Source organism: Manduca sexta, chromosome 13 (assembly GCF_014839805.1).
Source record: "Manduca sexta isolate Smith_Timp_Sample1 chromosome 13, JHU_Msex_v1.0, whole genome shotgun sequence".
Lineage (NCBI taxonomy): Eukaryota > Metazoa > Arthropoda > Insecta > Lepidoptera > Sphingidae > Manduca > Manduca sexta.
In genome coordinates, this window is record NC_051127.1 from 10,734,313 (window position 1) to 10,751,083 (window position 16,771).

At 32.8% G+C, this 16,771-nt stretch overlaps 1 protein-coding gene and 1 long non-coding RNA gene across 2 annotated transcripts; one reads left to right on the top strand and one right to left on the bottom strand.

Annotated features, from left to right (window-relative positions):
• Nucleotides 1-1,544: 1,544 nt before the first annotated feature.
• On the bottom strand, nt 1,545-13,616 carry LOC115443443 (ecdysteroid-regulated 16 kDa protein-like). The gene is made up of 3 exons (XM_030168839.2): nt 13,437-13,616; nt 2,566-2,676; nt 1,545-1,979 (listed from the first exon to the last, which is right to left on the bottom strand). The coding sequence occupies exons 1-3, from the start codon at nt 13,510-13,512 to the stop codon at nt 1,699-1,701; spliced, it is 468 nt and encodes a 155-aa protein (XP_030024699.1). The 5' UTR covers nt 13,513-13,616; the 3' UTR covers nt 1,545-1,698.
• A 149-nt stretch (nt 13,617-13,765) lies between these two features.
• On the top strand, nt 13,766-14,642 carry LOC119189153. The gene is made up of 2 exons (XR_005112279.1): nt 13,766-13,868; nt 14,309-14,642. It is a non-coding gene; the product is annotated as an uncharacterized LOC119189153 (long non-coding RNA).
• Nucleotides 14,643-16,771: the final 2,129 nt, after the last annotated feature.

Consider the following 16,771-nt stretch of genomic DNA (forward strand, 5'->3'; position numbering starts at 1 on the left):
GGACCTTATCATACTAGTATTGGAATCGTTAATAGAACGGAGTCCGAACTTACCCCGCGAAGGTCCGATCTTTTCTAAGGGTTTTAAATTTCTATACGGATATTATCATCTATTTTTAAGCTGACACTGAGAAAATTTGAATATGATTAAATTATCACATAAAGTAGCATTAATAATAACTAGTTTCATGTATAAAATGTTAATATTTTATGAGAAAAAAAATATTTTCGAGATTCCTCGCAAAACACCGAAAAACCGTCCGAAATTAGCCGAACGCACTCTATATATATTTGTTCATGTACTTATGTCTAGCTAAGCTAGCAATTTTAATTAGTCTGCCACTGCCAAATTGCTAACCAGTATATAAGTACTTACTTAGGTAACGTTAAATTCTTTTTTTGTTTTGAGTGGTTTAATTTTTGTGTTAAAAAAAGTATTTTTCATGATTTTTGTGTTCGTATATCAAAAACCACTAAAAGCTAAAGAATAATTTAACATTACCTATAAGCTCAAGTATACTGGTAACCACTTGTGGAGTTGGTAATGCCTAATAGGTATGAACCATTAATGGCCCACTTAATTTACAATTTCCATTAAAACGTTTCTTGAAAAAATATACTTATACTCGTACTTAAAGAAAAACCTTGAATTAAAGTAAACGAGTGAGTTTTATTAAAGTCTAATTTAAATTATAAGAATATTGTTGAAAATCTGATAATAGGATGCGTTCGGCTTAGTTCGGACGATTTTTCGATTAGTTGAGAGGAGGCTCGAAAATATTTTTTTTTCTCATATAAAATTAAGTAATGACGACATTTAATACTTAAATCAATGGTTATTATTCAACCTAGTTTATGTGATAATTTTATCATGCAATTTTCCTTGTGTAAGATAAAACATAACCATAGTTACACGGTATTTTCGTAGTCGTTATACAATTTTACACCTCTGTAACGCATCGTAACGTTTTACAAGAAAAATTGCGTTACGTAATACTTGAACGGCCCCTTATGTGAATTACTTTCCCAGTAATTTGTAAACCTAATTAAGTACTTACATTTTGTAATTGTACTTAATCGCCAATCTTAGTTGTTTTTTTTTTAAAAGTAAATGGAGATATTTTTAACATCACCCGTTTTGGCGTTGCGTCTTACGTTGCTGCACTGTTTTGACATGTAGAAGTAGATACCGACCTCTTAAATACCTACCAATACTATTAAGTACTTGAGGCCAGTTGTAAAGCCAATTGGTAGTCGAGAATAGGAAGAACATACATAACGAAATTGATGTAATGAATTCCATAAAATATTAATTAATAATTAAAATAGGGTAGGTATAGGACATGTTAAATCAACATAGGATACGTACTTTATAAGTAAGTCACGTCTCTTCAAGTTTACTAAAATCCAGTAAATGTTTCGAGGATTCATTATTTTCCTCGGTATGCAGTCCTGCTACATTAAAATGACAATTATAGTTTATCAATAAAATTATAAGAGTGAATATACATAGTATTTTCTAGCCTAAAAATAAAAAAGCGAAAACATGTTTTATTTACTTATAATTTAGTTGACTTACTTTCAACATCATTCGAACATTTAATTGGTACAATAGCTTTATGAAACCGTCGGTCGTGTTTGAATTAAAAATACAAATTTACGTTTAATTAATAAAATACTTAATCATAACTTAAAATTATTATGATACGATTTTCGCCGGTACTTCGAAGCAGACGATATCTTTATTTTTAGCTTTTAATGACCAGCGCACTCTCACGGCGATATTGGGATAGAGACTAAGAATTGGGAACGAGTCTTTGTAGACATATTTTGTGCCTGCCTTCAACGGGCATGAAGCTGCTTCCCCGTCAGGAGTAAAGAGTTTACCGCAGATCGAGTTTCCATCGACACCCACGAACGGTAACTCGGTGTTGAATACCTCAGCTGTCACATGGTTCTTCACTTCGGCTATTGGCTCATCTGTAAAAAAAATAATATGATAGTTGTTGGGCCGTCTCCATATTGCAATGGAATGAGTAAGAGCAGGATCATTTTTTTTCGCGAGAAAAAAGGATTTAGACCTACCTAGACATTAGAGCGAGTCCCTACCCCTATACGTACATATATGCCCTACACTAGCATACCAACCAAAATGGGATGCCGTAGCGGAATTCTCTAGATGCCCCCGAGTCACAGGGTACAAGAGTAGCAGCTTAACGGACATTGAAAATCAAATCATCACCCCCCGACGAAAAACGAGGGGTGACATAAGTTTAAAGCTGCAAATTATTTTAAAAAATTCAATAACACAAGAAAAGTAGAAAAAGTAAAAAAATTACAAGTTTGTTTATCTTTTTAACTTTATTATAAGGACCTTATTATTATTATTATTTTTACCCAAGCATCCTCGCTTCGGGAGACCGCTAAAGAAGTATTTTGTTCCCCCCGATTCGGTGTTCGGTCCCTGGTTATCAGATATTTTGAAATTTATTTCTTCTAGGTATTTCATAACAAAGTACGTGGATATTTCTTATTTAATTTTGTTTATACTACTTAAAGCACTTACCGGGTGTGAAGTCTATTTTAATATGCTGGTTGGTGCCTTTTTTGAGACGGCAAGGGGCGCGTTTACAAGGAGTTAACGTAACTGACTCACTTAAACCTGAGTCAGATCGACCTGAAACAATAAATAACCTTGTATAATTATTACATAATACGTTGCAAACCAATGCGCGTGTGGCTCGCGTATCTTGAACACAACACTAATCACAACAACTATCAACCTACGTACCTACGATAATATTGTAAGGGAATACCTTCCATCCATAACAATGAACAATGGATATTGCATACTTTCATTTTTCTAGTTAATCTCATACCTTAAGGAGAAGACGATATGTAACGAAGCTATCAGGCCAAATAATATTGTGACATGCGCAACATAATTTCAGATTTTTTATAATCCGAGTCTATTGTACTACTTAAATATAACTTGACTATCTGCAGTAAGAGCAAAATCATTTTTCTAGATTATGCGTGTAGGTGAGCCAATAAAATATTATTTAATATAAAATAGTATAGTATCTATTGCATTACTATCCGACTGCAATTCTGAGGTTTCGGGTTGGATATTCGTGAATAGTAAATTGATATTGAATTTTTGTGTAAAATATTAGACCGCAGTTTGCAAGTCTTATGTCACTAATCCAAGGTAATTTGTGAGTTTAGATAGTGACGAACATGTTTTTCACTTTAATTTCTGTCACCAGCGGCGGCGTAGTTTAAGTACCCGAGGTGGACTTTCATCTAGATTGTTTATTGTTAAATTATATTTTAAATGAGCAATCAGCAAAGCATTTATTTGTCTCATGATACTTTGAGACACTTTTGCTTCGTTTTATTGCTTTCAAATTAACTAAGTATACAACGAATTAGGCATATTATCTTTTGGATTGTTCTATGTATCCACTATCTACACACTACGCAGTACACGCTATACCTACTATAATGTCTTTACGAATACAAGACTTTTTTAGAAAGATAAACAGGATGGCGCTGCTCTACGGAAGACCTGTTCAGAATCATTAATGTTGTTTGAATGAATGATATGAATTTAAAATAAGGCATAACAAAAACTGTGGGTATATTTTATTAGTATACTTAATGTGTTCGTTTTGTGTTTCGGTTCCCAGAAAAGCTGAGATTGCTTATCAATATTAAGTACCTACTTATTATTTCTAAGAACTTAAAAGTATTATCTAAAGCTATAGCTATAAGCTTTATATGAAGTAAATGTATATACCTAATATTATAATAATTTTATTAGGTATATACTTATACTTTATATAAAGCTTTCTACTTTCTAATCTCAGGATCTACAAGTTGGAATTGAAAATTTCTTTTAATCTTGGATAACCCATCTATCGAGGAAGGCTATAGATTATAGATATCTAGTATTTCACAAAAAAGGGGAAATTTATTCCTTTTGAAAGCTTTCGTTACGTACACTACGTCAATCATCATGTATAACGGAATTCTTCCTAAAAATATATTATATTAAAACAAACTCCATCTCTGTAATTGTCTGCCTATCTGAACGCGAGAAAGTCAAAAACTACGCAACGACTTTCAATAAAATGTGGTATGGAGATAGATCGAGCCACTGGGAAGGACATAGACTACTTTCTATCCATAGAAAACATATTTGGGGAACTTTTATCCCGGAAAACATTTATACGCGGGCGAAGTCGCGAGCAAAAGCTAGTTATTCATAAATAAAACATTAATTGTCTTTTGAAAAAATAAACATTAAGGAATTATTTTATTTTTCAAGTTACTCTTTAATTTTATTTTGAACATTATTTCATTTTAGCTTAGCCTATGCACTGGTGCAGCATCATGAACTTCCTACCTATTATTTTTATTTAGCAGTAAACAATATTATAGATCGGAATTCGGATTAAAAGCGTAGTAGTGTTAACGGTAAGTACTAAGTACTAGAAACCAACTTACAGTATTTAGCGAATAATAGGTTACAATAATTGTATCACCTAGAAAAACAGTAGGCAAGGATGTCATTTTACATCAGAATGGCATTTTATTTCTTATAAAAACTTTGCCGTGGCAGGAAAATAAGCGTTGCAATAGTTCATTATTTATGCAGTTGGCACAGATACCGAGATTATTTTAATACTTACCTAGGTACTCACTTTTATTATTTACGTAAGTACATATTAATTACTAGTTTTTATTAAGATACTATATACTTAATATTATTTCTCTATAAAAACAGTAATAGGCTTCCTCTCTTTTCACATCCTGAGATGGGATAGACTAAGAGTGGTTAGTGGGTATACTTACTACTTGGGCTCCCGCCTATCACTACCGAGATAAAAGGGTAAGTGTAGGCGTAGGTACTGGGTACAAACTTTAAATCGCCATTTATTACACGTAAGGAGATGATTTTCGAAATACTATTTGTTTTCATTGTTCTTTCTATACTTATTTATATCACGAAGAGAACCTCCGTGCAAAATTTTTACATCTATATCCAAGGTTTTCGGCTGGACGTTGATCAGTCTGTAAGTCAGGATTTTTCGTTCGTTTTTAGATTACTTGTATAATATAGAAGTCTCTAGTCCAGTGGCGCCCTTAACCCTACAGGCTACGGAACAGCTAGAGTATGGACCTAAAACACGATCCTTAGTGGAACAACCCGCGAAGCCTCGCGCGGTTGCTTAGTTCGCTCCCCACTAAGGCCGTCACAGCTCTGGCCTCCAAAAACAGTTCTGCACTCTGCACTCTGTAGGCAATGGTGTAATGGGCGTGACGTCGCGTCGCCATCGTCGACTTTTAATTGCACGGATAATTAAGCTCCGAGATGATTGTTTTATAGGTACCTATATTTTATGCGCGCTTGTGTTGTATTTTCATGAAAAAAATAAAATATATAATATATTGCTAGATGTTATACCTACTCATAGAATATACTTATATAATAAATGCCAAAGTAAGTAACTCTGTCTGTTACGCTTGCATAGTTGTATTATTGAACTTTCGATGACATTTAGTATGAAGATACTTTGAGACCCTGGGAAAGAACATAGGTTAGCTTTTAGGGTAATATAAAGTAGGACTTTTATCCCGGAAAATTGTTAACACGTAGGCGGAACCGCTTACAAAAGCTAGTTATTTATAGCTATACGGTCTGAGTGGCATAATGAGAATCAATAGTTATGCAAATATTTTGCTTCTATCCGCTTCATTATATAACAGTAAATACCTATAAAAATACTCCTTTCTTTATAGAAATAGGTATAATTGATAGTAAATATTACAGGTTTAGTGGAACGGGTACCTAAATGATAAAAAGAAGAAAAAAAGATTACTTTGAATAATATGTATTTTGCTATTTTCCTCGCGCAAGCATCTCACCTGCATCGTGACAACCTTACTACAAGGTGTGTAAAAGTGCGCTCTTCAAAAACTTTCTCTTTGTACTACTTAGTGTGAGGTTATCTACTTTGTGATAAAACCGGCCAAGAGCATGTCATTCCTATGCTGAGTGTAGGGTGTAGACGTGTTTGCATATTTATAGTATCAATTTTTTTTTAACATTTTTCACATCAATATTACTTATATTTTTATTTACTTAATTAAGCATTGTTAGGCCTAATTTTTAAAATTATATTTTTTTTAAAGTTTGGTGAAAATTTTTGGATGTTTGTGAAAAGTAAACGCACAAAGAACTGAACGGCTTACTCTTTCACAAAAAAATACTGAATGTATTTGGATGAAAATTTACAGTAATATTGGTTATACATTAGAATAACACATCAGGGCCGTAGCTAGGGGGGGGGGGGGCATTGTGGGGCAATGCCCTACCTTAAAATACTAATGCCCTACCTAATAATTAACGAAATTGTACATTAGTAAGAGTTATTCGTATTGATGGGTGAAATAACCCTCTTTCGAGATTTAAGGGAACCTTGTTACAATCTGTATATTACGTTAACAATTACGTAAGTATTAAGCTGGTTTTTTTTTAATTTTTTTTACTCACGTTCACGAGTCAAGAAAAAAAAGATTGAGCAGATCAGATGTAGTAAAATTTTTATTTCCGCCCTGCTTGTAATAATAGCTGCCCTACCTTAAATTTAAGTCCAGCTACGGCCCTGTAACACATAGACTACAATTTATAATGATTTTGTGTAATTTGATCATAATATAACGATAAATATCAAGTCGGAAAAAAAAATATCCCGGATAACTCCTTCACGCGGGTGAAGCCGTAAGTAAAAGATAGTAATATATATTAACAAATAAAAGAGGGGAAGGATGGGTATGTGTGTGTGTGTGTAAAATTCGGAATCATATACTTACCTACTTGGCAATATTACTTAAATGTTTTTTTTTATTTTACAATGGAACTTTAAAAGACTCGTCCTTCACATTTGTTTGTTTTTATATCTTTTTAGAATATTGGAAGATTACCTAACTTTTGTTAAAAATGTTTTTGTTTATTCGTAAACAGTTTTAAAGTTTAAAGACTCAATTATTTTAACGTAACCGTTATAGAGTTACCCGTGCAATACAGTAATACTATACAATTTCCCTACAATTTTAGTAGGTATTTTCTTGTACCTGTAATAAATCAATAAAAATAAAAAAGCAAAATCAAATACATTTAACTATAATATTATGTAAGTTAAGTAAATAAAACCAAATTAAACTGATGGGGATATGATCTTAAGGAATTTAACCACCAATTTTCTAAGAATATAATAAAGCGGTTCTATTCTTTCGCTAATTAGGGCATTTTATTCCACTAAAGAATAAAAACATCTGTAGAATGTGTCTGTTTACGTTAGGCTCTGGTACTGAAACTTCATACATGCAGTCAGTGTTGATGTGTCGTTCCTGTACCATCCAAACCAATATTACAAACAGGGACCTAACTCTCACGTAGTAAAGTCATTATAGTTTATTATACATGTAACGTCGGAATAAAATGACGGACGTCGTATATAATCCGTATTTCCTTATAGGTGGTATGAGATTTTTTCTGTTACTAATGGTGGTGCGACATGCAAAATATCGTCAGTGCCATTCGATATTCTTTGTATTATGTACTAAGCATATTCTTATAATATTCTTATATTGTAGTCATATGTCCAATACTCATATTCCTAACATAATAATAACATAAATTATGAGATATTTGGATTTGCCCTCCTCGTGGTATTTACAGCCATCACAGGAAAATGTCTCAAAACAACTTTCAAATAACAACAATTAGGTATAGTTGACGCTATTAAATCATACAAATAGATGTAACAGACCAATGATTATATGTATAGTACTTATATTCTAACAATCTCTATTTCGTAAGAATTACTTTCTAAACAAAATACAACAGCTAAACACACGCACACACACACAAACACTTTATTTATTTATTTAATTACACTTTACCGAGTGTATGGCTCATGAATGCAAGAGCCCGGCTAGGTCCTGTGAAGTACCTTCGCAATGTCTATTTCTGCCACCCGGCAACATATAAGCACTCTTATGTTCCGTTCTGAAGGACATTTAGCTAGTGTAATTACTGAACATTGATGCATAATATAAATACTATAGTAGTTAACATTTAAGGGCTGAGGGCGCAGTGTAAGGACACGCAGAACTTTGTAATTCAAAACTCGGCTAGTGCTGTTGTTAGCGCAGTCGTGTCGCTTCCCCCAGCAAAACAGCGCGATAACCATATAAGTATTTAACTGACTCGAATTTTAAGTTTTTTTCGTTTGTTCACCGTTATTTTTTAACCCGTGGTTATTATTTGATTATTTGGGGGTTGCATTTTATATAGCTTTGGAATCGTCCTATTTTGATTTATTCTTTTTGTATTGGGTCCAGTATTATAGCGTTAACAGTCGAGCTTATTGAAAATGTTATTTGACTTTGAACACTAATAAGGAAGCAGGGTAATCCTCAAAAAAATGTCATGGGAATGATTATCTTTCTATTGGATTCAATTAGATGACCTTATTAACAGAAAAGCAATCAATAAATAAAGCTTTTAAACAAATAAAAAAACCTACTCCAAAAACCACTACTTGAAATCCAAAAAATAAATAAACTTTATCTATGGTTTAATACGAAATTATTGAAACACAAGCCATGTAATCTTATTTCTAATTCGTGTTTTTATGTTTGTAATACTAACATACTATATAATAAGGAAATATTTTGGTGGTATAAAATTTTCAAAAATACCTAAAATTGTTATTTAAAGAAATTATTCTAAAATCATCCATTTCCCGCCCGTAGCTCACGCGCAGCTAAGTATAGAACGAAATTCCCAAAGCCGTTTTCTTGAGGAGAGGCCTTAAACTATCAGAGGTATAAGTTGCTTGTTGCATCATCCATTTGCAAAAAAATATAAGTGCAAGCGCACTTAAGTATAGGTCATTCGTTAGAATAATAAGTGTACTTAACTAGCTACTTAGGTAGTACACTGTTGGTGTAAAAAGATTACACACACACCATCACGCATTTGTCCCCGAAGGGGTATGCAGAGGTGCAACCAGGGCACCCACTTTTCGCCAAGTGTGTTCCGTCCCAGGATGTGATAGGGGGCGAACCTATCGCTATATCGAGTACAAATTCCAGACTCCGGGCTGATATTGAGCAGAAAAACCCAAATATCACTTTGCCCGACCCGGGATTCGAACCCAAGACCTCAGAGCGCTGCCGTACCGCATATGCAGTACAACTTCGCCACCGAGGCAGTCAAAAAGATTAAATCACAAAATATGGCCTTCACCGAAATGATCAGTGCAAAATATGAATCCAGTCACGCTTTATATTCGCCACTTTAACTACAAATAAAAAAAAATCTTTTTAATATAAAGTTAAACAAAAATATTATAAACCTTTATTACTCGGTAAAATGAAATGACTAATGTGATTTACCTAAGTAGGCTGCGGCATCAAAAACCGGGACACCAGTGTAGTAGTCCTACTGAGTAATTTCGGAGACATGATGTCACAAACCGGGATAAGTCTCGGTAAACCTAGAGCTATGGAAACCCCACATTGCATTAGGATTGATTATAACTTAAAAATCCCCTTAAGTCAACGTAATAAAATTAATTTTAAAATGTACTTAATGTTAAGATACAACAATTATAGCAATAGACAATGCTTATTATTATTATAAGTAAGTAATGAAGCGCAATAAGTACCTAGATACATACTAGCCTACCTCACTAATTTAAACAATTACATTTCATGTAGGTAAATTTAACTATAAAGACGTTAAGAGCGTTTACGTGCCGCGCGTGAAGTCAACTATAGGTAATTCTTCGCAAAATTCACTCACACAGAGCCGTTGCGTAGCTGTGTGCGTAGAGTTAGCGCGTCGGCTATCTTTATAGTCAGACCAACCAATTTTGATCTTTTCGTTTTAATTATCTAATTGGAATGTAACTTATGATTTATGAATTTATGATAAATGAAGAATTCTATTATTAAATATATAAGAATTCATCATGAAATAGTTTATATGTATCATTTTGTAATTATAAAAAAATAAACATTTTTAACAAATTTTAACGGCAATTTTACAAATTGTTTTTTCACTTTAAATGCAAATGCATTTGCATTTAGAAAGTACCCTTTAGTAAAGTGGAGCTCATCATGAAGCCGAAAGATAGGCACCAGAACTCCGTAATCAGACAATAAATCAGGAAAATTACTGTGCTACGATGTTTATAATGGACCACATAATTACTCCATAGATCTGCAGTTTTTAATATTTAGCGTATTGAAAGTTTAAATTAAGTCATTAGAAATTACATATTGGAATTTATATTTTGAGTCAGAAGGTGTATGTAATGAGATGTCATTTTTAGGTGTATAACTAAAAAGTGAGAAATAAAAGACTTCTTTTTCGGAAGTTGGTTATATTTTTGGATAGTTTTTTTAATAGCTATTGCTATATATCATATCAGAAACGATCACGATGGAGGAAAATGGCATCAGATTTCTGTAACCACCCCTCCCCTACCGACTACTGCAGTCGCCCACCTACTAACCACAGAGCGCGCTGGTGCTACCGTGGCCCGCACGATTCTAATAGTTGGCCGCCAATACAGCGGGTACCGCATACAACCGCGCACCCCGCGGGCGTAAAACGAGTTTTGAAATGTGCGTTTAGTCCATTGAAATGTTACAATTTAAGGACCGAATATTGCATTTCTTGGAGGACACAATTTTATTTTTGGGCCATGTGTGGGGGTCAATAGAAGCTTAACCTCAAGTTTGTGGGGTCGCCACCCTTGTCCTCCGGCCGTCATCTTGGAAAAGGGGTGAAAACACTTTTTCGCGATATCTCGGAAACTATACGTCTTACAAAATTTTTGTAAAGCCATAATTTGTAGCAAATTGTTTTGCCTGCAAATATGTTTTTTCTCTCCTTTATCCCCAAATGGTAACTCATACCTTTTCTACCTGCATAACATTCGATAAGTTAAATTTGGTAAGTTCTATGGCAAAGTAAAGAGTTAGGAATAAATAAGTAAAGTTGTACGAATTTATCAAAAAAATTGTAATAATATATTTACAATAAAAAAAATCAAAAATAAGTTAAACATTTTGTTTCGACCGGATTCTCATGAGCATTGACGAACCCGGTAAACTTTGGAGCGCTGTAACAGCGTTTTAAATGAATGAAATAAGAAAAAATATAGGGAACAATTTTCCTCAAAAGATCATTAAAAGTTAGTTTGAGGTAATTTTTTGTAAAATGTAAAAAAGTTATAGAGCAAAAAGAAAACTTTTATAAACATTTTCTCACATTTTTGCTTATAACTTCTTTAATTTTTAATTTAGGGCAAAAAGTTATATAAACATATTTGTAGGCAAAACAATTTGCTACAAATTATGACTTTACAAAATTTATGTAAGACGCATAGTTTCTAAGATATCGCGAAAAAAGTGTTTTCACCCCTTTTTCCATGATGGCGGCCAGGGGACAAGGGGGCGACCTCACAAACTTGAGATTAAGCTTCTATTGACCCCCGACACATGTTCTAAAAATAAAATTGGGTCCTCTAAAAATACAAAGCTCATGTAACATTTCAATGGGCTAATTGTTTTTAGCTTAAGGTTCAATTTTTTCCTTCGAGTAACTATGCTCAAGTGTTTAATGAGTAAAAAAAGCAACAACCATACTACAGACGCATGTTATAACATTAGTACATCAATCTTTTAGCTTTTGCTTTAGCCGAAGTTTCAGCGTTGTTACGTTTCCTTTTCTTGCCTAGAAATAGCTTTACTTCCCATTGTGTCTGAAACATAATAATATAATAATAATTTATAGTAACTACTAAAATTATTGTCAATCATTAAAGAAAAAATATTTTACTTACTAAAGTACTAAGATGTGGCAATCACTGTATACACGTGACTATTTTTTTCTACGCACAGCAAAGTCCAACTGGAGTCTCGCCGGAGCGACGAGCGATACGTCCTCTCTCTAGAAAGCCTCAAGGCGGACTAATTTGAAACGATTTGCGCGTTGCGTTTTATAGTGGTATTTAAAATATTTATAGAAAAATAACAGAACTAATTTTGTAGAATTTTTAAATTGTATGTTTTTAAGGAGATGTTCTTCTATTATAGTAATCCAATATTATATTCAATTAAGTAAGATATAGTGATAAAAAAATCATTTAAATGACCAACATTTCTGAAATTTTCGAATTCTTTGAATTTTTATTTCTCATGAATTAAACATAAAAAGATATTTTTTCTCTACTAACTTTTTCTTCAGGATCTTTTTAGTTAGATAAAAATAACATATTGTTATGTTCCTTAGTGGTTTAAGATATTTTGAGCTTCGAAATAGACGTTCGAAGCGCAAATTTGAAAACCTCTGTTCAGTAATCATTAAACAATTTACAAATACTCAATAAATCTAAAAATTTTCTCTACTAACTTTTTAGACAACAAAATTTTCTATAATAATTACTAATTCATATGTTTTTAAAATAATGTTTTGATGGATATTATCTCCTTCGAAAAGTGCTGTTTTTGAGACATACGGCGCGCGGATGCGTAAACGCTCTTAATAACAATCAAAAGTAAGATCGTAATCGGTAACGTGTCCTTGTACTTAAAAATCTGCAACAAAAACAATGTTCGCTTTCTGTTGTGTTTATGTATCTATTAAGTTTGAAAATAATGCCATTATCCATAACTCAGAATTAAAAATCGACAAGTATGTATCCACTCACATAAGCTTACTTATATAATAATATGTATTTCACCACATTACTAGATTTCCTTTTGAAGATAAAATATACTTATATAGAAATATTGACCTAGGAACGTTGGCAATAAATTCATAAGTACCGTTTTTTATATTTGGTATTCAAACATTATCTCTTTAAAATTAGGTAAGTACATAATATCTAGAAAATAATTATAAAAACAAACATTTAAGTAGGTTGGTAATAGACGTTACATAAACTATTTCAAAATAAGAATTTGTCTCATGGTTTGCTTAAATCTTTATAGTCGTACCTACCAATCAATACGGTTTGAATGTTCAATAATTAAAGTATTATACTTAAAGTAGGTACTATGTTAAGAAAATATTTTATCTAATAATTCAAATTTATACCTTTTATGTTAAAAAGTATCTGGGTAAGTATATCGTCAGTAAAATACCTATCTGTGTCATGTTCACGCAGCGCTGTATAACCACAATAATGAGCAAATACAGGTTACCAATGAAATATAATGTTGCTAGAAATAATATGTAAGCGGGTCTAAGATTGTTACGCAAAGAGAATGTAATTAATTGTAATTACTTAGTTCATTGATATTTCATTAGGTAAGTATACTTAAAAAAGTAAATCGTTAAGGTACCTTTACATTGTAGTACATCCGTTGCTGTAGTGGAGGCAACGAGAACAAGACACGCGACTGCACTCAGTGGAAACATTTTAACGTCTGGTTAGACAGAACACTGGCCTGACGCTCAAACGATCACTTTAAAACTCCATAAATAAAGCGCGGAAGACTACTGCTTATATAAATGACGCAAGGTGGAAAATGCATTGGCTTAAATACTGGTTTGCGATTTCATATAAAACGGGTTCATGTCGCATTTACAGATTGAACTTCGGTATTATTCTTAATATGTCATAAATAAACAACAAAGGTTTTTCCATATATCATCTAATTGTTTCCCAAGTTTTGACCTTCGACTCAAAACGTGCTATTTTAAGTTCAACCCGTTCGTCTTTTGTTTAGTGTGCTTCCCCGATGAGATGGGTCATTGCTTGAATAAATAAATGGGTAAGTAGGTACCAATTTTGGCATAATAATACAGCAACAAAAACATGTGACAGTAAAAGTTGAATTAATACGTAACTATGATTTAATAGTTTTAACATCAAAATAATGGTTATGCCGTGCAGATTGAAATCAATGGGTACTAATTATCTAAGTATCCAGTTTCTTTGTTAGGAAAGCAGTGTCTAAAACAGTTTGAGAGTTTACATAATAACGATTAATTCTTATTAAGTACATATCTAGCTTAACAAGCAATTTTATTAGTTAGGTACTAGATCCAAAATTAATAGTCAATGTATACCTGACATGTAAAATTATTATTTAGGGTTTTAGTGGTCTTTTATATTTAAGTAATTGGCAGTGGTTCACCGGCCACTACTTTCTAGGTTAGAATAGCTGTTACAACTAAGTACTTATTTTTTTTTTAACGGCTGGTACTGCAGTCAGCACCGAGAGGAACCTGCGAACGGTATACTGTTTCCCCTCGGCTTAACGACTGCAGAGGCCAGGAGGAAAGTGAGAGGGAAGAATTGGGAGAGGAGTGTGGGGGAAGGAAGAGGAAGTACTAGGATGGGCGTAGAGGAAAACAAGGTGAAATGTTCTATGAGTCCTGTCCTGTCAGACCCCCCATGTGAACTTGCAACCATGGGGGTGTAGGCATCACATTTTGTGTGCCTAGGGCCGCGACAAATGTCCCTCCATGCATGGGCGTGCATTCCGTATGAAGACCGAGCGCACAAGAATTGCCTCGGGGGGGACTAAGTACTTATTAGGTAAGAAGATAAAATTGTATAAGTAGATATAACTGAACCTATGTAAGATCTGGTTTAATAAATAATATGGATAAAGTGGATAATATTTAACGTTTTACCTGTGCAAGGGGCTATAAATATATTATTATGGACATCCAAGAACTTGATGCATACCTTCGAGTAGTAAAAGTTATTTTTAGCGCTGAAGTATTGCGAATGTAAAAGCTTTATAGTATAAGAATCTCTTTTAAATAATCATTTGCGGAGATGTATTGAAGTCTAAGTTAGAATTTTTAGCTGTACCTACTTACTTACAGGGCAAAGATTTCAAAAGAGTTCAGGAGCGAAAATCAAAATTTTTGATCAGTGGTAAGGGGACGAGGGGAACAAAGCAAACATTTAATGAATGTAGGTAATCCCAAACTGTTTAACACCAGTACATACGAAAATAAATTTGGAAGTACCATCTAGTGAGGAGGTGATCTTAAAGACCTGAGGAAGACGAACTAGACCTTCAATTATTTCTTCTTATTTATATATAATACATTTTTATGCAATCAAATTATCAGTGCTGACCTATTGTAGTTGGTAGTCAATAATCATTACACAGGTGTGTACCAAAACCATATAACTACATAATGAAGAAGCGTTGAGACCACGCCACACAAAAGAAACACGTGTTCATTGTTCAAGAGAGTTACCTATTGCCTTTCAATAATTTTGTAAGTTATATACTTTATATAAGTATTAGGAGAATGAAAGCTATTAAAATGCATTTTATATTTTAACTTAACTAGAGGTTATAGTTACAAGAAAATAATTTTGAACTCTTAATGATAAGTAGGTACGTATTGAATTAGATAGGTTGATAGTGTGCCGCTCGTTTGATATGTTTAGGTACCTACTAGTTACCTTTATCTCATTTATATTGCATTTTATCAAAAAAATTGTTTAAAATATCCAAACTCAGTTTAATATTACGTGCGTTTATAAATAATTGATCGATATATGAAAGCTTATTTGAATAATTTATAATGTCGCTACTTAATTCAAATACACCAGGAAATACCTAGGTTGACAAATAGGTACAATCACAAGGAGGCAAACCTTTAGTTCTATGCTAACTAGACGAAGAAAATAAGATCCACATAAAAATACTTTGATATAAGCAGGGCCACAACCTAAATTTAGCTAAGCAATGTCGTAAATTGCTAATACATACCTAAGTAAGTAGTAGATACTTAATAAGTATTTAAGTAATATAGACATTTATTAAACCGAAATATAAATGCTAGGTTTTTAATTTTTGCAATGTCAAAGAAACATTATGATTACATATAGATATAGTTTATGTAATCAGCATATTGTGAATAAAACTTTTCCCCGTGACATAGACATGCACGACGCATGTCGCCCGTGTATCCATTTGTCCCAATGATATAAGAGTATAGAGGATGAGTGATATGGTCACGTGACATGCGGCACATTTAATGCATAAAATGGTGCCGACTCCGCCCCTTACAATAGTGATATGGTAGTACCGAAAATTTTGTATCGACATCGAAGAATTAAGAGAGACAATCAAGCCCCAAAAAGATCAAATACGAAAGGGGTTACCTACCATAATATAAATATAACAAACCATAATATAAACAAACAAACTGAAACTGATTTATAAGTAAAAATTGTTAAACAAAGCAGTACCTGTTGTGACAAACATCCAGTTGTGTTTGATCTATATTTGTATGTTGCACTATTCCTTGCTAAAAATTTAAGTTACAGATTAAGATATTTACTTAATACATGATAAATGGAATAAGATAGCGTAGCCAGCAATTGTTTGGTTGGTTTTATTTTATTTTATTATTATGCTCTTTGATCGAGAAACAGAACTATGTTTCAGCAAACTAAAATCAGTGACCGTAAAAAGGGTGGTTAAGATAATCAATTATAATAATTATTTACAATAACAACAATATGGTTATGTATCTATTTCCGTGCATGCAAAGGTTGCTCGAAACATAAGACCGCCAATTGTAAAAATATATCTTACATTTCATCTTTATGTTGTTTCTTTTATGTTTATCTATTCTTTTATGTAACAATTCTAATTTTATTCATAGCAATATATTAAAGTAATATTACTATTAGGTG

Coding starts and splice junctions, on each gene's coding strand:
- LOC115443443 (XM_030168839.2), bottom strand. CDS start 13,512: ATGTTTCCACTGAGTGCAGTCGCGTGTCTTGTTCTCGTTGCCTCCACT. Junction 2,677..13,436: donor GGATGTACTACAATGTAAAG/GTACCTTAACGA, acceptor TTATTGTTTCAG/GTCGATCTGACTCAGGTTTA. Junction 1,980..2,565: donor TAAAATAGACTTCACACCCG/GTAAGTGCTTTA, acceptor TTTTTTTTACAG/ATGAGCCAATAGCCGAAGTG.